The 26,312-nt window shown below is 44.3% G+C and overlaps 2 protein-coding genes across 12 annotated transcripts in view; both read left to right on the top strand.

The window, feature by feature from the left end:
• slc38a3a (solute carrier family 38 member 3a) overlaps positions 1-17,827 on the top strand; it is a 43,853-nt gene extending 26,026 nt beyond the window's left edge. For all 11 annotated transcript variants that reach the window (XM_053652678.1, XM_053652679.1, XM_053652677.1 and 8 more), the window contains 12 exons: positions 1,393-1,466; positions 2,046-2,138; positions 3,011-3,092; positions 6,591-6,673; positions 6,789-6,847; positions 8,686-8,853; positions 10,014-10,093; positions 10,828-10,928; positions 12,243-12,367; positions 12,708-12,852; positions 12,967-13,070; positions 13,223-17,827. In XM_053652678.1, the coding sequence (XP_053508653.1) occupies positions 1,393-1,466; positions 2,046-2,138; positions 3,011-3,092; positions 6,591-6,673; positions 6,789-6,847; positions 8,686-8,853; positions 10,014-10,093; positions 10,828-10,928; positions 12,243-12,367; positions 12,708-12,852; positions 12,967-13,070; positions 13,223-13,327 (1,219 nt within the window). In that variant the 3' untranslated portion in view covers positions 13,328-17,827. The remainder of the gene's footprint in view (positions 1-1,392; positions 1,467-2,045; positions 2,139-3,010; positions 3,093-6,590; positions 6,674-6,788; positions 6,848-8,685; positions 8,854-10,013; positions 10,094-10,827; positions 10,929-12,242; positions 12,368-12,707; positions 12,853-12,966; positions 13,071-13,222) is intronic.
• A 1,061-nt stretch (positions 17,828-18,888) lies between these two features.
• gnai2a (guanine nucleotide binding protein (G protein), alpha inhibiting activity polypeptide 2a) overlaps positions 18,889-26,312 on the top strand; it is a 40,977-nt gene continuing 33,553 nt past the window's right edge. Inside the window, exon 1 of the mRNA XM_053652738.1 lies at positions 18,889-19,612. Coding sequence (XP_053508713.1) covers positions 19,495-19,612 — 118 coding nt within the window. The 5' untranslated portion in view covers positions 18,889-19,494. The remainder of the gene's footprint in view (positions 19,613-26,312) is intronic.

Here is a 26,312-nt window from a genome sequence, read left to right as displayed (position 1 = left end):
TAGTGAATTGATTTGTTAGCAAAACCTCAGCGACTGTAAACATTGTGGTGTAATACTGTTTCATGAAAATGTTGCTTTTCATGTCGGGGTCAGAGTTCACGACACCCTTTCCTGCATAAATTATTCAGAAACCTGCGCAGATTCTTCTTTCATTACTTGAAGTTCCATGTCAGATGACTTTTGGAACATCACTTTTATATATATATATATATATATATATATATATATATATATATATATATATATATATATATATAAAAAAGTAAACGGATGGTCTGTGTAGAGTAAAACCTGAAATAATGACAATAGGACTGTTTTATGTTAGATTTATCTAATATTTCCCTTCAAACCTTCTCCATATCGAAACAATTCTCCATAAATCTGAACGCTATGCATGAAAGGGTTTTTTTTCCTGGAGATGAACATCCTGTGCCAGATCTGAAGACCCCAGCTTCGTACACCAGCTACATCAGCACAGATAATGAGATAATAACCCTTTAATGTAGAGTTTTTTTGTATTACTGCTCTCTGCTGGGTTTCTCTCAACAGTCCTTAGTGAGCTGTATGTGATTAAACACTAAGTACGCTCTTATTATTATCCTCCAGATGTTAGAGTGTAACAGAAACACTAATGACGCCGTGAACCACGACCACCGCGAGCTCCAGGGCGATCAAATCGGCTCAATCGGGACGAGATCGTTACGTCCTAACGAGCTCCTTTTTTCCATTTATTTCCTCTTCTGTAGAGTGGCTAAAGGAATGCGTGATTTTATCTGATGATCGTTTCTCTCGTTTAGAGATGTTTGTGATAGAGGTGGCGCCGATCTGATATGCAGGATCAGTACGGTGGATCGGATTTCAGAGAAAACAGAAATAAATCTGATCCGATCCTGTAACAAATGGAAAAGATCGGAATAAGGTTTGGGCAGCTAGCAAACGGGGAAGCTGAAGGCTAACGTGCTTCTTTCGAGACACGTGCAGCCAGCCATCTTTTCACACTCGGAGGAAAGCGCTATCCGCCCTCTTTTACATACACAAGCTCACGGGAGCCCACGATCATCTAGAGTCTCTGTGATTGACAGAAAGAGAAAGAGAGTATGCCCCTCCCACACAGAGAACTTCCGGCCACGGATGGCTGTGGCGTCGTCACAATTCGAACTTGTAAATGTAACTTTTTAACTGTAAATGTTTTACACGTAAAGAGACTTGTATTTGTGTTCGGATTGCTTTGTATTATATTTACTGTATTTATTATATAAGCTGTCTTTTTATTTATGTATTTTCTTGTGTTTCAGTTTAAAAAAAAAAAAATTAAATGTAACACTTAGTTCATCAATCTAGTTGATAATATTAACCGAACTAACGATGTTGTTAACGATGTGTGTGTCTCAGGTTCCTCCTGACGGCCGTGGCGTTTCTCTCGGCCTACTCCATCCACCTGCTGCTCAAGGCCTCGGGCGTCGTCGGTGAGTCCCGCGTCTGATCTCGGACCAGCCTGTGTGTGTGATGCCATAAACGATATCGCGATCTGAAAGCTATCCGGCTCCGATATAAGCCGATTCGTTCATCGTTAACAGCGTTATCGTTGTAGAGAGCAAGATTTCCATTACGGTAATGATTCCCAGCGTGAAAGTGGTCATTGTTAAACCAGTTGAATATGCAGGACTGAAGAATCTGAAGCGGTTCCTTCACACCGCAGTCAGACAGTACAGTTCCAGCAGCAATGGACTTCTCTCTTTCTCTCACACACTTTTGGATTGTAGTCGGCCGGCGCATGAATTCTGGGGCTCGAGCTAAAAATAGCGGCTATGCGTCACTGACTGTGGCTGTCTCACCTCACACTGACATCATCGTCTGGGTTAAAGCAGGAGGGTTTAGAGAGAAAATAAAAACACTAAAAAAATAAAAATGCACAGTTTTATGTAAGAGCGTGTGTGTTGATACGTAAGTCGGCTTATAATCATGCATGGGTATGAATGAGTGTCTTGGTGCACTTGCTTTGTCCTCATTTAGTGTGTGTGTGTGTGTGTGTGTGTTTCTTTCAGGTATCCGTGCATATGAGCAGTTGGGATTTCGAGCGTTCGGTACGCCAGGCAAAATGGCCGCCGGCATCGCGATCACGCTGCAGAATATCGGAGGTGAAACCACAGTGTCACAGTCGCAAGGATTGTGTACATGATTTAGCACAAACACACACACACACACACCTACACAGTCTAAGAGCGAGTTAAGGTAGAAGATAAACAGCCCATGCCCATATAGACTGAAATCGAACCTTGAGTCTTTCTCTTTCCTTTCCCTCTTCTTTTCTTTCCTTCTTCTATAAACGCTAACTTATTTATGAATGAGTACAATATGTGCGTCAACAACAAAGCTGAAGTGCCCCGATCAGGGATTCTTCTGAAAAACAAAACACAATCCGATGGCAGCCGAAGACAACTGAAACGATTAGGAATCCGCATCCACGATTAAACAAGCAAGTGGTCTTGAGATGACGCGTTTCACTCGCGTATGCATTTTCCACATGGGATTTTGCCCGCTCAAAGCCGTGTCAGACTTTCGACGAGTACTTTCGATAAAATCACACATTTTGCATTAAAAAGTCTGCATCTCTGCCGTTGTTAGACGAGCTCCCAGCTTGATTTCTTATCAAAGGATAAAACCTCTCCCTGCAGCAAAACACCGTCCTGTATCCCAACATTCACTTCAGGGCTCAAGTGTTGCTGTTTATATTTACTTTCCTACGATTGTCCCTTTTTTTATTTTTATTTTTTAGGAATTTTAGTCCACAATGAGATAAAAAGCCTCTGCGCTGTCTGGGAGGGATTCACATACGTTTGTACAGGATAAATATAGAAATGCGATTCCCTTGATTTTAGTGACATTTACTTCCAGGATAATAATCACAACCCCTGTGGTAGGGGTGTGTCTGCCAGATTAAAGTGTGTGTGTGAGAGAGAGACAGTGTTTGATTTGTCTCTCATGACTGTCTTCTCTCTCTCTGTCTCAGCCATGTCCAGCTATTTGTATATAGTGAAGTATGAATTTCCTCTGGTGATTCAGGCCTTTCTCAAGGTGGACACACCATCTGGGTAAGTGTGTGTGTGTGTGTGTGTGTGTGTGTGTGTGTGTGTGTGTCCGTGTATGACAATGAAACTGGGAGTACACCCGAATTTCCCGACGCTGCATTGCTTCCTCTAGACAGCATTTTAACCATAACACCATTTTTCTGTTTATAATAAAATATAAAACATAAAACATCTGAAATTATTTTTAAGCCCGACGACCGAGTCTGTGCTCCGGTGTCAGTATTTACGAGTCGGAAAAAAAGGAGGACTCTGGGGTTCAGACTGTCTCCCAAAACAGGACGGAAGAATGCATTTCTCTTATGACTTCGGTATGACTGGAGCGACCTGACGTGTGACCTTTTCACTCACTCACTCAGACACACACACACACACACACACACACACACACACACACACACTGAAGGTGGAGATGGATTTATCGTATCAAAGTGCAGGTCTCAAAAAAGAAACTACACTCTTCGTACAGCTTTTATTTGAAAAAATAAACGAGCCGATATATTTCCTTCTAGTTACTGAGGTTAAGGTCGTGACCTCTGCACACCTGATACGTCTGTGAAGATGACGCCACCTTGACGAGCCTTCACGCTCACACACTCTGCAGCTTTCTACCACATACGGGTCACAGAGTACAGTTTCTGTCACGGTAGTGCCGTTACAGCATGGCACACACCATGTCACATGACCACAAGCACCTGAATAATATAATGTCATAATATAATATGATATAATATAATATAATAGGCGATAAACATCAATGGATATCATGGCAAGGTGATATCATGTATGTAGAGACGATAATATCGTTATATCAAACCGGTCTAGCGCATGACAATTTCCACGAAGGCGGCCGCTCCTCAAAGTCGTCCGTCTTTGAGTGAACCGGCTCGGGCACGCCTCGTTCATAACGATCGGTCACAGGTCAAGTAGCGCGACCGTCACCTGTGTGTACAGTACGTTCCACTGCCCTGCGCACGATGTGACGAGAGAAGCCTGTGTGTGACGTCCGTTTTTTTATCCCCGAGCATAGGATCGAGTCCTGGAGCTGTGGCGCTTAACCAGTCGACTTAATTAGTCAAACCTGCACGGATCATTCCCTCAGTGTACCGTTACTTACTGTGTGTGTGTGTGTGTGAGCTTTCTCGCAGACTCCCTGAGGCTTTGTGAGTCAGACACAGCGGGCCAAAAGAAACAAGCTGTCTCACAAATGCAGAGAGTGTGTGTGTGTGTAAGTGATGCGATCGTGTGCGTGTGTTTATCTGTTGAAGGTCAGATAGTGGGTAGGCGCAGCTTGGTGTGTATGTGTGTGTTTGTGTGTGCGTGTGTGTGGGTCCGTGAGCGAGAGAGCGCGGCAGGCAGATGGCAGATGCACCGAAACACTCAGAAGGGCGTCCCAGACGAAACGTCATGGAAACGACCTGCGAGCGTGAGCAGTCTCTTTGCATATTCACTTTTCCTGGACCGGTGAGGAGACCCACGGGAGAGGAGAGGGTTATGAAGGATGCAGACGGTTTCCATAGCGATCGCTTAGTCATAAATCCTCTTTCAACGCGAGTTCAAGTATTTGTGATGCTGTTCTTCAGACGTTATTGATATTCATGAATCCGATCAGAACCGAGGGGGCGTGTCACATCGCAGAATGATTGATCGTGAAAATTATTTTTTTTAAAAACCCAAAGTTCTTGTTACTTCGTGCTGCGTTTATTTTTCGGGTTACGAAATAAAACGGTGCAAATGCAGGAATATCTGTTCCGCAAAAATGTCGGGGGGAAAAAATCTTTCAGATCAAGAGACCAAAAAATGTCTTACTTTTGTAGTTAATAGAAACTGCAGCAAAAAGTAGACGTTTGTGTGTGTGTGTGTGTGTGTGTGTGTGTGTGTGTTGGCATGTGTCTCACATTCTGACTCATCCACCAGCACACTTGAGACTGGAAGTCGCAGAACATAACGCTTTTTCTCTCACATACACTCATACACACACACACCCTGCTGCTCGGTCTAGCCGCTTAATTATAAAGCATCATTTTCACTTCTTTCCCACCAAACCCAAGTCCGCCTCCCCCTGTTTTCCACACACACACATACAAACACACGCACTCCCTCCTCATCCTCATGATGATGAAGTCCCTCTGTGTGGTGTTGCTTTCAGAGCGTCTCAGCCTGACACTTGCTTCCTGTTCCAGGTCGTGATGTGGCAGGTCACCGTGTTTCTTTTGGCCTGCTGTGATGGGAGAGCTGAGTGTGGCTGACCCAGGGCAAATAATCAGCTTAAGGGCTTTAGAGAAGGAGGAAAGAGAGACATTGGGGGGCGGGGTTCTGTTCTGAAAGAGGGCTGTGAGATTCGGGTCGGGCCACTGAGGTCTGTCTTCATTTTCCCATCGAAAGCTTCAGCCATGAACAAGATGAAGGAATTAAAGCACTCAAGCAAACTGAGACTGACACACAGAGGCCACGCCTCCTTCACTGAGACTGACACACAGAGGCCACGCCTCCTTCACTGAGACTGACACACAGAGGCCACGCCTCCTTCACTGAGACTGACACACAGAGGTCACGCCTCCTTCACTGAGACTGACACACAGAGGCCACGCCTCCTTCACTGAGACTGACACACAGAGGCCACGCCTCCTTCACTGAGACTGACACACAGAGGCCACACCTCCTTCACTGAGACTGACACACATAGGCCACGCCTCCTTCACTGAGACTGACCACAGAGGCCACGCCTCCTTCACTGAGACTGACACACAGAGGCCACGCCTCCTTCACTGAGACTGACACACACAGGCCACACCTGCTTCATTGAGACTGACAAACAGGCCACGCCTCCTTCACTGAGATTAACACAGATCCACTCAGTCAACAACTTTTGCCTTACACACACTGTCCTGAACAATCGCTGTGTTTGCAGCTTTTTGAGGAACTAAACGTTTCCAGAATTATCCTAAACCAGAGCTGCCCGGTTCCTGTTTGAGTTTCGGCAGTGCGGAGGCCGTGAACACGAACAGAACTGATGCACGACTGCACGAAATGATCAAATATTTCCCCATGCAACAGAAAATCAGCGGCACGTGGAGCGAGACTGGGGCTGTTTTTGTGAAAACTTTTACTTTGTTGCGCAAATATCACACGATTTAATTTTTCATTCTGTAACACGACATTTTATAATCTTTACTGTCGGAAACACACAAAAGAGGCGAGTCAGGGCGAGTTTTATCGGTTCCGGTAGAAATCATTGTTTAGAAATCAGAAATCAGTTGGTAGGTGTTCCCTCAGCTCATGCTGGGATAATCAGCTCCGTTCTAACAGTTCCTCATCCACAGAAAAGCGAAGCTCTCAAACAGGAACTCCACTCAGACCTGCGCCTTAAAAAGAGTTCCTGTCCAACACCCAGACCGATATTTATAACTTGATGTTTTTCTTTCTTTTCATTTCTCTCACTCTTAACACTTCCCACTTTGCTTTATTTCTCTCTCTCTCTCTCTCTCTCTCTCTCTCTCGTAGGGAATGGTACCTGAACGGTAATTACCTGGTGGTGATTGTGTCTGTCTGCGTTATTCTACCTCTGGCTCTGATGAAGCAGCTTGGTGAGTCAGTATTTAATACACATTAATATGAATAGGAATGAAGTTATGTTTCTCATCCTAGTGTGTGTGTGTGTGTGTGTGTGTGTGTGTGTGTGTGTGTGTGTGTGTGTTTCAGGCTATCTTGGCTACACCAGTGGGTTTTCTCTCAGCTGCATGGTCTTCTTCCTTATCTCAGTACGTCCTTCAGCCCACACTCTGTCTCTCTCTCTTTCTCTCACTCTCTCTCTGTCTCTTTCTCACACACACACACACACACACACACACACACACACACACACACACACAGCCCGAGGGTTCCCACGTGTGTAGAGTGATTCAGAATGAAATGCAGTGTGCTGACAGTGTGAGAGTTAAACATCTGATTAGTTCAGCTTTCAGAATCCCTTCCACTCAGCCTGACAATTAAATATTTTCATCACCTCCTAGTGTGTGTGTGTGTGTGTGTGTGTGTGTGTGTTAGCATGACTCATTTTGTGTGTGTATGTGTCACGTCTGTTGTTCTCTCACTCCCTGACTCTCTCTCTCTCGCTCTCTCTCTCTCTGTGTGTGTGTGTGTGTGTGTGTAGGTTTGTATTTATAGGTTGTGTTGATGTGATTATACATTCCGCTCTAATCTTCTTCTTTTCTCTTCTCATTTCTTCTCATCTTGTTGCTTCTTCTCTTTTCTTCTTTTTTTTTCTCTTCTCTTTTCGTGTAATCTCTTGCCATCTCTTCTTCTCTTCTCTTCTTGCCTCTTCTCTTCTCGTATCATTTCTTTCCGTCTAATCTCTGCTCTTCTCTTCCCGTCTAATCTCTTCTCTTCTCTTGTCTTCTCTTCTCTTCTTTTCTCTTGTCTTGTCTTGTCTTCTCTTGTCTTGTCTTCTCTTCTTGTATCATCTCTTTCCGTCTAATCTCTTCTCTTGTCTTCTCTTCTCTTCTCGTATCATCTCTTTCCGTCTAATCTCTTCTCTTCTCTTGTCTTGTCTTCTCGTATCATCTCTTTCCGTCTAATCTCTTCTCTTCTTTTCTCTTGTCTTCTCTTGTCTTCTCTTGTCTTGTCTTCTCTTCTTGTATCATCTCTTTCCGTCTAATCGCTTCTCTTCTTTTCTCTTGTCTTGTCTTCTCTTCTCTTCTCGTTTCATCTCTTTCTGTCTAATCTCTTCTCTTCTTTTCTCTTGTCTTGTCTTCTCTTCTCGTATCATCTCTTTCTGTCCAATCTCTTCTCTTCTCTTGTCTTCTCTTCTCGTATCATCTCTTTCCGTCTAATCTCTTCTCTTGTCTTGTCTTGTCTTGTCTTGTCTTTCTTCTCTCCTCGTATCATCTCTTCTCTTCTCTTGTCTTCTCGTATAATCTCTTTCCGTCTAATCTCTTGTCTTGTCTTGTCTTGTCTTCTCGTCTTGTCTTGTCTTCTCTTCTCTTCTCGTATCATCTCTTTCCGTCTAATCTCTTGTCTTGTCTTGTCTTGTCTTGTCTTCTCGTCTTGTCTTGTCTTGTCTTCTCTTCTCTTCTCGTATCATCTCTTTCCGTCTAATCTCTTCTCTTGTCTTGTCTTCTCTTCTCGTATCTTCTCTTTCCGTCTAATCTCTTCTCTTGTCTTGTCTTCTCTTCTCGTATCTTCTCTTTCCGTCTAATCTCTTCTCTTGTCTTGTCTTGTCTTGTCGTGTCTTCTCTTGTCTTCTCTTCTTACTAGAGAAAATACCAACCTACACACTTACTATCAGCTAAAACGTATATTAAAGGCATTCTGTAATGAATAGTTTATTGATGCAGCACTACCGCAAAAAAAAAAATTCCTAAGCGCCTGCACTTTTATTTACATCGAATATTTTCAGTAAATAATTTTTAAATAAAGTCCACAAACATACAAATTGGACACCCAAACGTCTACATGGTCGTCTCCTCCTCCTGCTAACCCGGAGATGTTTGCTGATTGGCTCCTACGTTTCGTGCCACACTGACGTTTGCAAAAGATGGATGGATGGATGGATGGATGAATAAACTCGAATCACTCCCGTTCCTCTCTCCTCTTGCAGGTGATTTATAAGAAGTTCCAGGTGCCGTGTCCCTTCACCGACTTCTCCTTCACCAATCGGACGGCGGCGCTAAACATCAGTGGCGTGTTGATTGAGCACAACGGGGTCAGCATGACCCCCGAGGACGACCCGTCATGTACCCCTCGCATGTTCAACCTCAACATCCAGGTCTCTCACACACACACACACACACACACACACACACAGCTGCAGAATCTTAGATATCCTTGATAAGGTTGCTTTCACAAATGTATTTTTTGTTAAAAAAAAGTCTTTTCTTGTCTTTTCTTGACCTTTTTTTTTTTTACCTCATGACCAATCGGGTCACACGTTTGGGGAAAGAAAAAAACACTTTGAGGACAATGTGCTAATAAAAAATGATGTTTGGAAAATATTTAATTTCCAACGGAACCGAAAATAACAGCGGTTGTGACAACGGGTGTAAGTCGCACAAGCAGCTCAAATTCTGTTGATTTTCTGCCTCCAAAACTACAGCGAAGACAAACAACCTCTTCATCGCCAGAGTTACACCAAACCCTGTTTCATAATAATACATCTGACCTAGAACGTGAGCTGGGCTATTTATCCGAAACCAGTTAGGACTGGTAAGAGCGTTGTTATGGTTCCAGTGTTTACATCACATGAGCTGCTTCTTTTTTTTTTCATATCAACACAAAAGCCGCTCCAAGGAGCGATTAATCTTTTTTTTAAAAAGTGTCTCTGGAAGCATAAGGGACCCTCGTGGGATTCTGTGTAGACCTGGGCGTTCTGGGAGTTTTTGGGAACGTCACCATCCTGTGGTTTTAAAGTTCACGGTTAATCAGTGAAGCTATATTCTACAGAGAAGACATTTACATCCTTCTCTTCTTCATTCGTCCATTCCTTCTGTCTCTCTCTTAGAAACAAGGGACCGAGGAACGTCTCCCTCGGCCTGTCGCTTTCTCCGAGTTCACAGAGTTCATTATTCAATCTTATTTAACCTTTAGACCCGTGTTGAGTATCACACAGATCTGCACGGGGTTCAGGCATGCATGAACTTCTATTACTGATGTATACGAGTGTGTGTGTGTGTGTGTGTGTGTTGTTCCACATGCCAGTATTAGCATCCCAATGGGATGTTCTGTGAGAATCCGTAGCCCAGGGCACGGGACTGGCATCTCAAATCGGCCCACAATTAGTCGCCTGAACAATTATCCCTCTGTGAAGTGCCTCGTCTGTAATGCTTTATAAAGTGGTGGGCTGTTAGTTAAGGAGTTTGTAGTGGAAGCCTCGGTAACCATGGTGACGTGTCATTCATTTTTGTTTGTGTGTGTGTGTGTGTTCTCCAGACAGCCTACACTATTCCCATCCTGGCGTTTGCGTTTGTGTGCCACCCGGAGGTGCTGCCGATTTACACCGAACTGCGCAAGTAAGTGCCCGAGGAAAGCTCTCGGACCCGAGGTCAGCCCCCGCGTCACGCTTCCGCGATGTGACGTGAATACGTTTGTAGTTACATTTAATGGTGCGGAACGTCCGTGAAACAAGTTAGTTCCTGTTCTCGCTTACGTTATAGCGGCTATAAACGCCCGTTCCCTCACCAGCCTCTCTCTTTTCTCTCTCTTTTCTCTCTCTCTCTCTCTCTTCTCTCTCTCTCGAAGTTCACAAGACACAGAAAAAATCGCAGCTTGTCACGTTACTGCGAAAGGTTTTCCGACAATTCCACGTCCGAGCGTTTCAAAGCACTGGCACTAGAGACTCCTTCCATACTAATAAACATCTCGTTACGGAAAATCTCACATCGCGCGTCTTTTCTTTAATCGGTTTGTGTGGAGCGTCTGCCCTACAAGTCCCTGTGAACCAGCTGTTACTATAGCAACGGTTCAGAACCGTATTAGAGCGAGCACATGAATATAAACCTGAACTACTGTCAGAGCTGCTGTTACAGAGAATGAATCAACACCTTCTGAGCAGTCAGAATTATTCTCACTTCAGAGTAGAGAAGCCTTGTTTTATTTACCGTTGATGACGTGAGCTGCTGCTGATCAGTCAGGGAAAATCCAGGCTTAACGTATTACCTGACATTTTGAAAGAGAGACAGTGTGCGTGTGTGTGTGTGTGTGTGTGTGTGTGTGTGTGTGTCATCCCCTTATTCTGTGATTTCAGCCCCACCAAGAAAAAGATGCAGCACGTGTCCAACATCTCCATCACTGTCATGTATGTCATGTACTTCCTGGCTGCGCTGTTCGGATATCTGACCTTCTACGGTGAGGAACACACGCATCATATCTCCTTTAAGTTTCTTTATTTCCTTTCTTTCTTTAAAAGTGGGAAACGCTTAATGCGACGTGGCAAAGGTCCAAAGAATTGCATGAGATTTTGCACCAGGAGGAACAGTTCAGAGTTTTTTTAAAAAAAATTTGCTTCTTTCTGGTATAGAACGTTATTTTTGATCATGTTCTACAGATTTTCCAGGTTATTTGTACTAGTATTTATTTTAAACATCTGCACAAATGCACCTTTAATTAATTAAGCACCTGTATAATGATAATTAAATTTAAGGCCAGTGATACCAAAGTAGGTTCTAAAGAAGATATGAGACGGAGCCGCCCCTGTTTTGTCCATGTTTGTAGATAACGGTGTCTTACAGAGTTTGAAACATTGAACAACTTCACAGAGACACCGCTGTGTGATTTTACACGCTTTAAACTGGGCTGCTAGCTAAATTAGCCTTGCAGATCCCAGAGGAAAATGTACTGTAAGCAGCAAGAAAAGTGTTTTTGACTGACTGACTGCATCACAGTAAATACTGTGGTTGAACGATACAGCTAATTATTTTGTGCTGTTTAAGAGAAAACTCTACTTTCTAACACACACACACACACATGTTTATATTGAAATGTTTGTGATGTGGAAGTAGTGGAGATGCTGGAGGAAATCATAGACTCAAAAGTCCCACACGACGAGGTTGAGACGTGGCTCGGCTAGTTAACGAGAGAAGGCCCTGTCTGCAGTCTGCAGAACGGGGCGGGGCTGCACTTTTGCGTGGGGCTACGTGTGTCGCAGCGCCCATAACTGGTCTCATCGGTTAGTGGACCCGTGTAATGACGTGGACTCCTAACCTTAACCCTAACGCCTAATGTTTATGGGCGGAGCGATACATGTAGCCCCGGCCTGTTCAGGCACTAAAGCGCTGCTGCATTACTGTCTCTAGGTAGAGATGAAATGAGGGCTCAAAATCCCACTGCACAACGGTCAGCAGGTAGTCGAGTGGCATTGTGAGTAACGTAGGTTAACCAAAGTAAATATCGGGCCACATTGTCAAAAAAAAAATTTAAAAAAATTAATTGACACTGTTAAAGATGAAATTAGTTATAAGGATTCATATGCAAGCAGTTCGGAGTGGATTTTTCCTTTTAAAATGGGAATCGTGGTATCACTGCGCCATCTAGTGGTCAGAAGTGAACATGACACCATTTACTTCTACATTCTATTACTATGTAGGATACATAGCGGGTGTATCACATGAGGATTCCTGCTCATCCTGTAACCTGTGTGTGTGTGTGTGTGTGTGTGAGTAGATAAGGTGGAGGCTGAGCTGTTGCACACCTACAGCAAGATCGACCCTTACGACACGCTGATCCTGTGTGTGCGCGTGGCTGTACTGACCGCCGTCACACTCACTGTACCCATCGTACTGTTCCCTGTGAGTCAGCAATCACACACACACACACACACACACACACACAGACAATGATACTGGACGATACTTGTTATGACACAAATTTAATGACTACTGTTATAACAGGGGATGCCATAACTTCTAAAGTCATTGATGATGGAATTCATGGCATGTTAGGAGAAATTATGACGTGGCACCAGGCCAGAGCGTTTGTAACGTGTGTTATGAAACTTGTCACGAAGTGTGTGTGACAACGTCCAGGACAATCTTCCAAGACTTCCAAGTTTATGATGTGGTTATGTCGGCCTTGTGGCGCAGAGTGTTTACCTGTGCGCCTCTTGCTTCAAATTTGCGTGTCGCTCAGGTGAGGCGAGCCATCCAGCAGCTCTTCTTCCCCAACAAGACGTTCTGGTGGCCGAGACACATCGCCATCGCCATCCTCCTCCTCACCATCATCAACCTGCTCGTCATCTTCGCTCCCAACATCCTCGGCATCTTCGGGGTCATAGGTCAGTCAGGCCACTTAAATCGAGACACAGATACACTGCGTTTTTAGATAGCACTATTAAAAAATGTGCACGTCTGTGCATGTGTGTGTGTGTGTGTGTGTGTGCTCTGTACAGGTGCCACGTCCGCTCCATGTCTCATCTTCATCTTCCCGGCCGTGTTCTACATCCGCATCGTTCCCAAAGAGGAGGAGCCCATGCGCTCAGCGCCCAAAATCCTGGTGAGAATTCACTCACACAGCTCACACAGCTGCTGATCAAATACATCTGGAGTAAAAATTATAATGTAAATTAGACTCTAAGAAGTGATTCGTAGTTTCAGATTTCTCTCTCTCTATCTCTCTCTCTCTCTCTCTCTCTATCTATCTCTCAGGCTGCATGTTTCGCTGGAGTGGGTGTCCTGTTTATGATAATGAGCCTGAGCTTCATCATCATCGATTGGACATCAGGGAGCACCAAATCCAACAGTGGTCATTAGGCCACACCCACATTTCTTTTTCTTTTGTTTTTTAACAGTTGTTGTGGGTGTGTGTGTGCGTGGTGTAATCATCTGCCAGGGCCTGTAGTATGTGTGTGTGTGTGTGTGTGTGTGTGTGTGTGCGCATGTGTGTGAGAGAGCGCTCTCAGTGGACCGCCAACATCAGTACAGCAACGATCACTGATCCAAATTACTGTGTGTTTGTGTTCGTGTCCTTCTGTCAGGCAAAATAACCCTGGATGATGATGATGATGATGATGATAACAGTGATATGTGGACTGACGAAAGTCCTGCTAAATAATATTCTTGCTTGTTGTTCCCCCTAAAACTGACCCTTAACATGAATTTAAATGAAGCTAACCCTACGTTGGCCTGATTGTGACCTCTGACCCCTTTGACCTTTGACCCCAGGCACAGGAAGACCTGGGGCCATCAAAGCAAGGGTACTTATTCAGGTTGATAAGGATTTCCCTGATGGGAGGGCTGCTTGTTTTTGGATAGTGTAGGTGCCTGTCTCCTCCCTCTCTCTCTCCCTCTCTCCCTCCCTCTCTCTTCCTCCTCTCTCTCTCCCTCCCTCTCTCTCCCTCCTCTCTCTCTCTCTCTCTCTCTCTTGATGTGGCAATAATCTCTAGCTTAGAAACACTGGAGTGAGAGGTCATTGCCATGACAGCGCCAGGGTCACCAAATCTCTCCCTCTCTCTCTCTCTCTCTCTCTCTCTCTCTCTCTCTCTCTCTCTCTCTCTGTCTCAGACAGTTGCTGTCGTGGCGTATATCGCAGAGCACATTAACCCTGACACAATATGCAAACTGTAAATAACGTGCGGCCGCCATTTTGTTTTTATATGTATGGATTTATATGTGGTTCGTCGTTTCTATAATCACGGAGTATATGACTAAATATGAAGCTATATGTGCTAGTGATGCATTAAAAAATCTGCCCATGAGCACAATTTAATCGGATCTAGATCATGAGGAAAGGAGCACGTGAAAAACTGAGATCTACTGTAGAGCACAAATAGAAGACACAGATTTATTTATTTCTTTTTAATCCTGAGATTAAATGTAAAGTTGGGACAGGGCTGTTCACAGGAAGTACAAAGGAGACGGAAAGATCAAATGAAAAAACGAAAACAAAACATGTGTTGACATGCTAAACCGACAGGGTTTTCTCCTCCAGCGGAGACAGGACAGGAGTGTGTGTGAGGTGCAGGGGAGAGAGGGGGAGGGGGGATGGGGGGACAGGTATACAGTAGAAAAACGTTCCATGATGGATGAGTCGAGAGAAATAACCTCTCTGCTGCAACCTCATGAACTCGTGATGCCGTCGTGGAGATTTGACGTGTGTTATCGTGTCTTATACCACAGCGCTCTTATATTCTGGATTCTGATTGGTCAGAAGGCGTCGATTCATTTTCTCTAACCGGCTTTGACGGTAGCGCAGCTGCAAATCGCAGGTTTATATTAACGTGCTCGTTCTCTCTTAATACGTTATCGTTTCTATAGCAACAGCTCCTTCACGGGGATCGAAAAACGCGTGTAATCGTTTATGCGGTGGAGTTTTGTGTAAATCTAACATGTACGGAAGGAGTCTCCAGTGTCGGCGCTTTGGAAAGCTGTATCTTTTAAGTTTTCCGACTTCTTCAGGACAGATGAGTTTACTCTGCGTGGTTTATGTGTTTTTTTTATTATTTTATTTTATTTTTTATTAGAGGCTGGTGAGGGAACAACTTTTTGCACAAGGTGTAAATCTAAACGGATAAAAATGTTTTATAAGTGAAAAATTGTAGCCGTCAGCAGGTTGCTGTGGTGTAAGAGGAATAAAACACTTTTGTACATGCTGTTAGAGGAAAATAATCGACTTCAACTACGGTTAACTCCGCTTCTTGACACCGACCGGTTGTTGATTATTTCGCTGCAACAGCACGACATGGAGTGGTTTATTCCGTACGTAACGGAGACACGTCATACAGACCACGCAAACACCACTTAATGAGGGTTTTAGGGGCGGGGCATGTAGAGATGGATGGGCGTGTTTCAAATTAGCATATTCTTGGATTCTGAGTCGATTTGGTTTGGTTCCTTTTGTTGTTGTTGTTGTGTAATGACATTTTTGAGGGTTTTCAAAAAGGTTTTGGATGCAGCTACGACATATTAATATCATATTTCTGAACCGAACAGACAGGACGCGACTTTAAAATAACCGTCGTACACTTTCGGACATGATCCTTATTTACTTCTCTTCAGGTTGTAGCAACAAGAACTACCAGAGGGTGTTTAACAATTCGAATGAAAGCGAGTTGTTTAATCGCAGGGTTGGGAGGGTTACTAAATACTTCCTTAAAAAAAATGTCATCGGTAACGTAATCCAAGTATCACAGTGTGAAAGTAACGTCATCTGATCATAGTTGGATCACTTCAAGGTCACGTGTGTGAATAAAGTCAAGAGAAAAGCAATATGATGTAAAATCCTTTTATTCAGAGCTGAAAAACACGTTTGGATTTGTTTTAATAAAATAAATACACTCGTTGCTCCTGTGAGTCCGGACTGGCGAGAGAGAGGAACACGACTATAATCATGCAGCTGTATATACTGTGTCATGTCAAAAGATTCATTTCTTTGGTTTTACTTTTTTTTTTTTATTATTGTAATCCTGATAGTATTCCCTTTGTTTTTACAAAATGTACCTGTAATGTAATCTGATGACTTTGTTTTTTGACGTAACTGTAACGTATTGCAGTTACCTTTTCTTTTTTTTTTTAAAATCCTGATTACGTAACGCCGTTACATGTACTCTGTTACTCCCCGAGCCTGATTAATCGTTAGCATGATCATCGGATAACAACTGAACACAGTAGCTTTAGCACTTTCTGCTACAAAGCACAATTTAGAGCCATTAAAACACTTAACCTACTGTAGAGACCAACTATATAATGAAATATCTAATAATATATATTTTATAGGCAGAGTTCTACAGCCTTTATACTACTAAAGGTTTATAAGAAAAGTTACGTGTGTGTGTGTGTGTGTGTCTTGGATATATAGCCTATGTGCAGTGCTGAAGGTGTAGTATAACTCAGTACATATGAGACGTGTGTGTATTTACACCCGTGGTACTTTTTCACTAGTCGATGTAGTCGTGTTCGGTGATTAGACGATTAGATCGTTAGATGGATCGAAGTCTTAACGTCTCTTTGTGTCCCGTGTCACTGGTTTTAATATCCAAGCTGCTGGTGTGTGTGTGTGTGTGTGTGTGTGTGTGTGTGTGTGTGTAGCACATAGTCTCACACTGCAAAAAAAAAAAGACATCTCAACAAGTGAAAATATCTCGAATAAGCAATACGTAATGTATGTAATATATGATTATGTAACATTTCACATTAAATCAAATATACGGCTATTAAACCTATTCCTAGACATTTATTTTTTCTTCTAATTTCATGCTTCCAAATTTTTCTTATTCTATCGGCAGATCATTTTGATCATAAATGCTTGAAAAGAGAAATCACTCGGCCGGTAGAATAACACTGTTTCACACGCGAAAGCAGTACTTTGCGGTGTAATAGTGTCAGTAATAACAGTTCCAGTGTTGTGTGTTTAATCGATATGTACGTGTTTAATTTTTTTTACCGTAGCACGTTTTTGGTTGTTCTGTTTTGTTTTGTATTTTAAATCCCAGTGTCTAGTGTTGTATTTAAAAAGCACAGTAAAAGTAAGGAAAAACATGAAATAAAGTACAAAAGTATATTGTTTATAGATCAGCTCCTGCTTCAGTCTTCAAATTATTCTAATACACCTATATTCAGGGCTTGAGGCAAAATCATCCCACAGAGCAGTTTTGTTTCTTTATATATATATATATATATATATATATATATATATATATATATATAAATGACTCTAATATTCATATGCCTGTATATTTTCATATCATGATGGTTATGTTTTGACTACAAGCGTGCCGGTGTGTCGTATAACCCTCAGTACAGGCTCAGAGGTTTAATAGAAGATGCTGAGTTGATGTTTTATTGCGACCTTCATGAACAGGTTTAGGTTTAAAAAACAACGGAGTGACTAAAAGATTTTGTTCTCTAGCAGTGTATTTGTGTGCAGTAAACGTGTCTACTTAATCTCTGTACTCTTGACTTAATGCAGTGTGTGTGTGTGTGTGTGTGTGTGTGTGTGTGTGTTCGTGTATGAGTTCATGATTGACATGGTGGCATTTATAAATGATGGATATAATTATAAACCCTTTATATGCCTCGTACACGTCTAGTTTGTACACTGTAAATAGGCAGAGGTTTAGTCTGATGATTAAAACAAACCATAATAATTTTTAAAAGTGCTTTTTTTAAATAAATAAATAAAAAAAAAGAAACGTAATCAGAAAGCCAGTTAAATGTCTTTTATTTTTCTTTATTCCTCATATATTGAGTACATGGCTGGCGGTTATTGTACTGTAAACAATGTTGAAATAAATAAAAATAAAGAATGAAAGCGGCCTCCAACGTTTTAATTTCTATCACCATTTTTTTTGTTGTTATGATAAACGGTATGGAAAAATGGGTGGATAGATGGACTTCACATCATTTCACAGGTAGTCGGTTTTCAAATGACGTCACTGATTTAACGTGTTTTTTCCATTATGTGGCCACAAGGGGGCGGTAGAGAAACGCACATTTCCCATCTCGCCTCTTTGTCAGTCCTAGTTCTTTCAAGAATTAGCATTAGAGGAACAGAACAAAATGTCAAAAACATGAAGAACAAATAGATGAATGAATGAATAAATAAATAAATAATAAAGCAGGAGGAAAAGAAATGAATATTTAAATTTGAACTATGAATAAAATATATTCATATTCCCTACCCAACCCAGAGGTAGATCCAGATTACACTTGATAAATATATTAATTTACGAATTATTCAAATAAGCACAGACTGAAGCAGTGAGCTATGCGGTTTAAAACCTCCCACAGAACTCACTTATTTATTCATCTCAGTTCATAAACCATTTTATAGTGTGTTCAGCTTGGCTAAGGAAAACTTGTCAGGATGTATATTTTCACTTTTAACGATAAAGTGGCAGAATCAAAAGACTGCTCAAGTGACGCTTTTCAACCTATACTGCAACTTCGTATAATAATAATAACAATAATAATAATAATAATAATAATAATAATAATAATAATAATACATTTCATACATATAGCTTAACTGCTTTTATATAAAGATACAAAACTTAGTCAAAAATAAGTTGGTAAATAATAATAATAATAATAATAATATAGCAATGACAGGAGAAGAAAATAATATAATAATAAATAATAATATTATATTATATTAAAAACATATATAGTGTGTAAAAAATAGAATAAAAACACTATAAAACTAAAGTAAAGCATTTAAAGAAAACGAAATTAAATGAGAAAGACTGTCGGGTTGTTGTCGGGTTTTAAAAAATGGCGCCCGTTGAGAACACTCCACCTCCCATGATGCTCCGCGGCGCGGTGGGCGGGGCGTGCGTTTTAAAGGGAGAGGGGGCGGGGCCCGGGCGTGATGACTGAGGCGGTGGGGAGGCTGGGAGCTGCTCGGCTCGGGTGTGGCGGCGGTTTGATAGAACGCTTTGAAACAAATCCGAGGAACGGAGCGCGACGGGTTAGCTGACGAAGCTAACTAACGGCTTTCTTTAAAACGGTTTCCTATCACAGCTGAAGGCGCGCAGGAGGAAGAAAAGACGGAGCGACACTGACGCGTTATTATTTTTTGTTGTTGTTGTTGTTGTTGAATATTTCAGCTTTTCGCTGGCGAAAGTTGGTGAAAAATTCCGTCAGAACTTTTTTCCTCTGTCTGTCTCTCTCTCTCTCTCTCTCTCGCGTCGGATTTGTAATGCTGGAGTGTTTCCCACCCGCGTCATGTCCGACCTCTCAGCTCGGTTCTTCTGTTTAGTTTGGGATCCTTAAACAAACAAACCAAAGAAAAAAACCTGCTGCTTTCTTTTATCTGACGTCGCGCGAGCTCACGCTATTATCATTGGAAAACTAGAGCTAGCTAACTTTTTTTTTTGGCCCCGAAAGAGGGAAGTGAAGTTGAATCTCGGAGAGTAGCAGGAGTGTGTGTGTGTGTGTGTGGTGTTCGGTAAAGGTGTGTGAAGTGTCGGTAAGGGACCCCGATGGGCTGCACGGTGAGTCACGAGGATAAGGCGGCGCGGGAGCACTCCCGGGATATAGACCGGTCCCTGCGCGAGGATGGAGAGAAAGCGGCCAAGGAGGTCAAACTGCTGCTGCTCGGTGAGTCATATACACACTCTCACACCCTCATCTCCTGTCTTCCTCCTTCAGCCCGGGGTTTCATGATGACACTCTCAGAACATCTCTGAGATGTTTGAGGAAATCAGCACTGGTGTTTCGATGAGTCAGGAGGAGTGCAGCTGAAGGTTATAGTGCTTCATGAGTTACATTTCAGTACGAGCGGATAAATCCGTCCATCCATCTTCCCTACCGCTTATCTCACGCAGGGCCGCACGGGGAACCTGGGGCTTATCCCGGGGAACAGGCTGGTGGACACTCTGGAGGAAACCCCTGAAGCACAGGGAGAACATGCAAACTCAGCGTGCACAGAGCGGACGCGGGATTCGAACCCCCAACCCTCCCCCGTCCCGGTGGTGCGACGCTGATGCAGCAGCGCTTTAGCCCTTTTAGTCTGCCCGCTCCACTTGCGCGGAAAGCTTCGACGTCGGTCCACACCGTCGCTCTCGTCAGTCCGCAGGTCGCCCCGACGGACGGGACGGGTTCTGCGAGTCCGACGGACGCTTGTTTTTAGGAGCTGATACGAGCGTTCGGGATCGTAGAGTTATTATTATTTTTCCGTCTTAACGACGTCGTTGCCGCGCTCGTAATAAAGATAATAAAACGGTTAAAAATAAAAAAAACCACACCCAGCACCGGTGAATAATTTATCGCACATGACGGGATAAACACTTTAGGGCGGAGTCGCGCTTCAACGCGAGACACTTTCCATGTCATATACGTCACATCATAAAGCGTTTTGCGTGAACTTCCGTACGCCGCAAAGTTCCCTACAAGAGTTGCTGTTATCACTGGTGTTACAGTTGTGTGATTGTTTTGTGACTCAGGATCGACGGGAACATATTCCGCTCCACAGCACCGACCTGTGTGTCGTGACACGTACTGACGCGGCGAAGTGTCGATTACGACAAGGAACATCTGCGCTCTGTTTCCCGTTCTCGTCTTTGCCCGCTTCCCCCAGGTTCCGACACAGCGGCACGGTCGGCTCCCGTGCTGGATGTTCACAGCGTGTTCTGGCCCCTGCGGCGCGTCACGCTCTTTACGCACTTTGTTCCCCATCACGCTGTTTATACAGAACCACAGGGTCATGTGTGTTTGTGTTTGTGTGTGTTATTCTGGAGCGAGTGTGTTTCAGCAGGCATTTGGCCGTCATCCCGGGTCAGGAGGAGAGTGAAAATCTGGCAGGGTCACGCCGTGTTACCGCGCTTCAGGCTCTCTCTCACGCTCGAGTCGGATTTCTCTTTTTGAGAGCAGCGGGAACGTTTCCTTCAAGTACGCGCCACGTTCCCGGATCGACCTTTTCTCGTCATTCTGAATCGTTCGTCGAAAAACCGCGGAGGAGTCGTTCCGTGTTCGGTCGCGCGCCGGAGTGTGGTGTTAAACCCCACCCCTCATTCTGTTGTCAGTGTTGTCAGCTTCTTTGTTGTATTGTAAAACACTTCACATCTGAAGCGAGCAGGCTCAGGTTTCACGTACAGTAGCGGCAGGGTTTTACCCCGAGCGAGCGAGCGTGTGAGCGAGCGAGCTCCTGCGGGGCGGGTCCTTCTCTCGGCGGGGGCGGTTAATGAAGGTGTTTGGTGTAATTACAGCGCTCGTAAGCTCTCATCAGCTGCCGCGTTTGACTCAGCGTCTGAGGAGGATGTCATGAGGCGCACTACGTGACGTGTGTACCGCTCATCACGTGCCTCGTGTAGTCGTCCCTTTTGTAATCGCTCGGCACCGCCGGGATATCTTGTGGGGTGGACGTATACAGAGAAATGTCACTTTGACGAGTCTCTCAAACTCGTATACGCGCACGTACGATTTTGTCTGGCGTCGTACGTGTCGGTGAAATTACTCGCTGTAGTTTGAGATGGTAAAACGTTTGGATTTTGGCCTTAGGCTCAGACTTTTGGACCGAACGTCACGTAATTTGACGTTTAAACCGCGTTCGTCGCGTCCGAGACAATCATTTCACGAGCGTTTACACAAAAAAAATCCTTCGTTCGTATCTTGCGGTGATTTATTTATTTATTTATTTTTTTGTTCCAGAGTCGAATGTTCTCATCACCACTGTGGTTTTATACACGGATTAGTCGCTTCGTTTTAACGAGTCGAAAGAAAGTGACGCAAGAATTTACGACATAAGACTAGAGGTTCAGCTCGGACAAAAGTAACCGCGCCCTATAAGAGGGGGAGGAGTTAGTGTGGTCGCCATGGCCGTTTAGCCGCCATCTTGTCCTTTTCAGCTCTCTGTGAGCGTTGCCTTTTTTGGAGTTTGGTCACTTAGGAAGACGTGTACGCGAGTACGAGGAAAATCAGCTTTACAGAAACTTCTGTAAACCTGGCAGTAATATTTGAGTACGGTTTGGCCTGCGAAAGCAACATTCACACTTTCTTCTTCACCGAAAGATTGATTAACGAGGTCTGTTATAAACGAGAGAGAGAGAGAGGTGTACCAGAAAGATGTTTATTACGAAGGAGCATCGGAGATGTTGTTACTCCTGCTACATAAACGTATTAACTCGGTCACTTCTCGCCTGCGAGGAGCCTCGTAGGGCCTGAAACAGTGGAAACCTGGCACTCGGAGCATATCCGCACGAACGTTTCCTCCCTAAAGCCTGAAATCAGAGCGCGCCTGAGGACGGGACGCGTCTCAATCCATCGTGTGTGTGCGTGTGCTGGGAGAGAGTGGACAACGTGCTGCTTTTAGACTTTTTTGGTGTGTGTGTACACAGTGAGCGTCGACCAGGAGTAGCAGCTCTGTTCACCCCGTTTTACGGGAAACGGATCCAAATTCTTCTGGAAAAGTCCGATTAGACGTTTCAAGTCATGTGATCATGTGAATATTGGCACTCGTTCAGTTAGCTGGAAGCCGAACCACTTCTAATGACTGTGCAAATCTCTCTCTCTCTCTCTCTCTCTCTCTCTCTCTCTCTCTCTCTCTGTGACTGAAAGGTTGATTAAGCAGCTCATTAGCGGAGATCTCCTCCGGTTTGTGGACTTTGATCAGGCTTTAATCCGACGCAGCCGGAGCGAATTCCAGCGCTGCCCATGTTTATTTTCTTTCTTCCTGCATTTTTCTAACCTCAGACTTCTGGGTTTTTTCTTCTTCTTGAGGGAAATGCCCTGACTGTAGCCCTGTAGCGGATCAGTGGGTTTGCGAGCCTCTGATATCGTGATCTGCCCGGCCATTCAGACTCGTTTTTTATTTTATTTTATTCCACGTAGAAGAGTTTAAGGACGGTGTGTGGGTAACATGGTGGCTGATCGTGGCATTTCAGTCATTTATTTGGATTTACTGACATCACCTACTTACACTGTAGCCCCGCCCACCTCACTGGTACTGCCTAGAATTATTATTATTATTATTATTAACCGTAGTCAGTCTTTCCCAGAAATTGTTTTTCTCAGCAGTGGGACAGTCATCAGAATTCCCCCTCTGTGTGTGTGTGTGTGTGTGTTGATGACTCTCTCATCATTCCTGTTAGACGCTGAGGACTCACACTTCATTTCCTCACACATCTTAAACCTGTCAGACACAGCTTAAAAAACACACACACACACGCACACACTTTACTCTGCCGAACGAACAGGTTTGATCCTGCCGTAAACATCCTCGCTGATTTCTGGCTCGTGATTGGACGCGAAGCAGGGAAAAACAACACGACAAAACCGCTACCCGAAAGTAAATCTGGAACCGGTTCTGCCACGTCGGCGTCACGGGACGAGTGGACGCGTGGTCGTGCAGGCACGGGCACCTGCTGATTTTACGTTTAAGGCGGAAAAAGAAACTCCCGTGCGGTGAACAGACTTACAGGACGGCGAGAAACCTGGTGGAAACCGGCGCTTAGCTTCGAGCTCACGTAAATAGACGATAAAAATACATCGTACGTGCGAACTCTCGCTGTCGGCGCACGCTCACTGTTCTGCATGATGAGCTGTGAAGAAGTTACGCTCTTGATTGATTAATCTCTTAAACGTGCAAGAAGCGATTTCAAAAAAAAAAAAATCCGTACGACTACAAGAAGCGTGGAAAAATGTGTAGAATTGATTTAAAAAAAGACTCTCGTTCATGTCTTATTCATCTCCGCCTGTTTAAGGTTTATAGGCCTGAGCGCGCCGGGTTTATCTCGGACGAATGCGACTTTAAAGAGAACACACACGTGGCTTAGGATCTGTTCTTCATCATAAATGCTCTGCTGCAGTTCTTCAGTGGTTTATAGTTAGGTTTCACGTCGCGCCGCTATAAACGCTCATCCCCTCAGCATCCTCCCGCCGTTCCAAAGCGCTGACACTGGAGACTCCTTCCGTGCAGGTTTAACCCGCGCGTTTCTCCTCACAGAAAACCCGTTATCGGCTGTCGAGTTAATAAGAGCGCACCGTCTGAGCTTCTGACCTTCTGAACCAGCGCCGCGCTGTTCTCGTCTCACGCGAGAGGTTTAAATCGTTCCGATCGGACGGGGGTCGGGTAACGTGGAGGGAACGTTCGGGGGAACGCGGAACGTCTCCGCGTGAGCCTCGGGGCGATCCGAGGCGCTGCTGATAAACACGTACGGCTGACGATCGGGGAAGTGAAGCAGGTCTGAACCTGCTGCCGAACCGGTTTTTCCCAGGAGTGTGTCTTCACTTCAGGCAAGGTCAACACACACACACACACACACACACACACACACACACACACACAACCTTGACAGGATGTTTTTTTTTTCGAGCTAAAGGTTGGATTTGCGTTGCGGTTTGCGTGGTGCTGTTGAACGTTGTTGAGTAACACGCGGAGCACGTAGGGTTAATCGAGACAGACCTTTAACGCTGCGAGCTCGTGACGCGTTTGTGTAGCGTGATCTGAGGGCTGAGGCAGGAAATGAATCGGTGTGAAACACACGGGCATCATCTCCTCTACTCCAGCGTTTAGATGTGACGCTTAGACATGAGCCGGTATTTTACAAATCAAAACCTTTTACAGTGCCGCGTGAACTAGAATCGGTTCGTTATTTCCCGGCGAGCGTGGAGTGGAGATGATGATGATGATGATGATGATGATATTTGCATAAAAACTGAAATATCTTTTCGGTTTTCATTTGACTCAGTCGTACATTTAGAACCAAACCGGTGTTTCTCTAAAAATAAGTGACTTTACCCAGAAACGAGTTTGTCTGCGATTCGTAGTACATAAGGAGGTGATTGGTTTCGATCAAAACGTGTGTGTGTGTGTGTGTGTGTGTGTGTGGGTGGTCGGTCCTGCAGTGAGATTGCTTTGACCTTGTTGTTGTTGAACTGTTGATTTGAGTGCTGCACAGAATTGAACCAGAGAGAGATGGTGTTAATCCCACGGTGCAGGCAAACTCTCTCTCTCTCTCTCTCTCTCTCTCTCTCTCTCTCTCTCTCTCTCTCTCTCACACTCACACTCACACACACACATATTTATACTCTGGGGTACTTTTGGTAGTGTGACTGGTGTTTCTTTCTTCTTACTGCATCACTGAGCTTAACCACAGACAAGAAGCGCTCTCTCTCTCTCTCTCTCTCTCTTTCTCTCTCTCTCTTTCTCTCTCTGTGTTATACACTCCTCTAACCACTGGGAACGAGATGCACCACACACACACACACACACACGCACATCTTCCCCATCATTAAACATAACGTCCTCCATCCCAAGCCGAGTGAGACACACAGTCAGCATCCAAAACCCTCAAACACCTTCATTATACACTAAAGAGAGGACTTGCCTTGTCTCTCTGTCTGTGTGTGTGTGTGTGTGTGTGTGTGTGTGTCTGTGTGTGTGTGTGTTGGACATTCATCACCGTAGGGAATATGAATAGACCTTGGTGTTCTGGTCTGTCTCTCTCTCTCTCGCTCTCTCACAACTAATCACATGACTGTGTTGACATCACAGCACAGGTCAGAGCACATCACCCTCCTGCATTACCTCCGCGAGGGCAAAAGGCCTTTTTCTTACTGAATACACACACACACACACACACACACACACACACACACACTGCAGTGACTGCAGGTAGCTCTGCACAGGATCAGTCTGTGATTGCAAAGGTACTAAGGAGGTCAGAGAGTTCCCCGAGAGGGAGAGAGAGAGAGAGAGAACGTTCTTCTCTTTTCCCCTATATGAAGCAGGAGATTTTGATTAACGTTGTTGAGGACATTAACGTTGTGTGCTCGGTAAGCAAGCAGGTGAGGGTCATGAGGGAGAAGAGGTTTAATTCTCAGTCACCAAACTCATGGAAACTTCGTAGAACTTTCCAGAAGAAGCAGAAATCGGTCATGTGGTGACGTGTGTCAACAGAATGTACTCGTGGCCCAGGGGATTTCTGACCATCTAACCCTAACCCTCTTTGTCTCGCTAACACGTCTGCGTGTCTGTCTGCGTGTCTGTCTGCGTCTCCACAGGATTATAGAATTTTCTAGATTTCTAGCACCCGATGTGAACCCATAGTCGAGGAGTCGAGGGGCGTTTTCAGAGTTGAGCTTGAGTTGAACACAGTGTAAATTGTGTGTGTGTGTGTGTGTGTGTGTTTGGGGGTGGAGGTGGGATTGGGGGTTAGTTTGATTTGATTGATGATTGCCAGGCCTTCGGGAGCATGTAGGGTGTAATCTAATTAACCCTTTCACACCAGACCTCACAGCCGGTTCGGTCCTGATTAGTTTAGCTAACCTTACACACACACACACACACACACACACACAC

Source organism: Ictalurus furcatus, chromosome 21 (genome assembly GCF_023375685.1).
Source record: "Ictalurus furcatus strain D&B chromosome 21, Billie_1.0, whole genome shotgun sequence".
Lineage (NCBI taxonomy): Eukaryota > Metazoa > Chordata > Actinopteri > Siluriformes > Ictaluridae > Ictalurus > Ictalurus furcatus.
The sequence above is the reverse complement of the archived record's forward strand: the minus strand, read 5'-3'. Positions and strand labels throughout refer to the sequence as shown.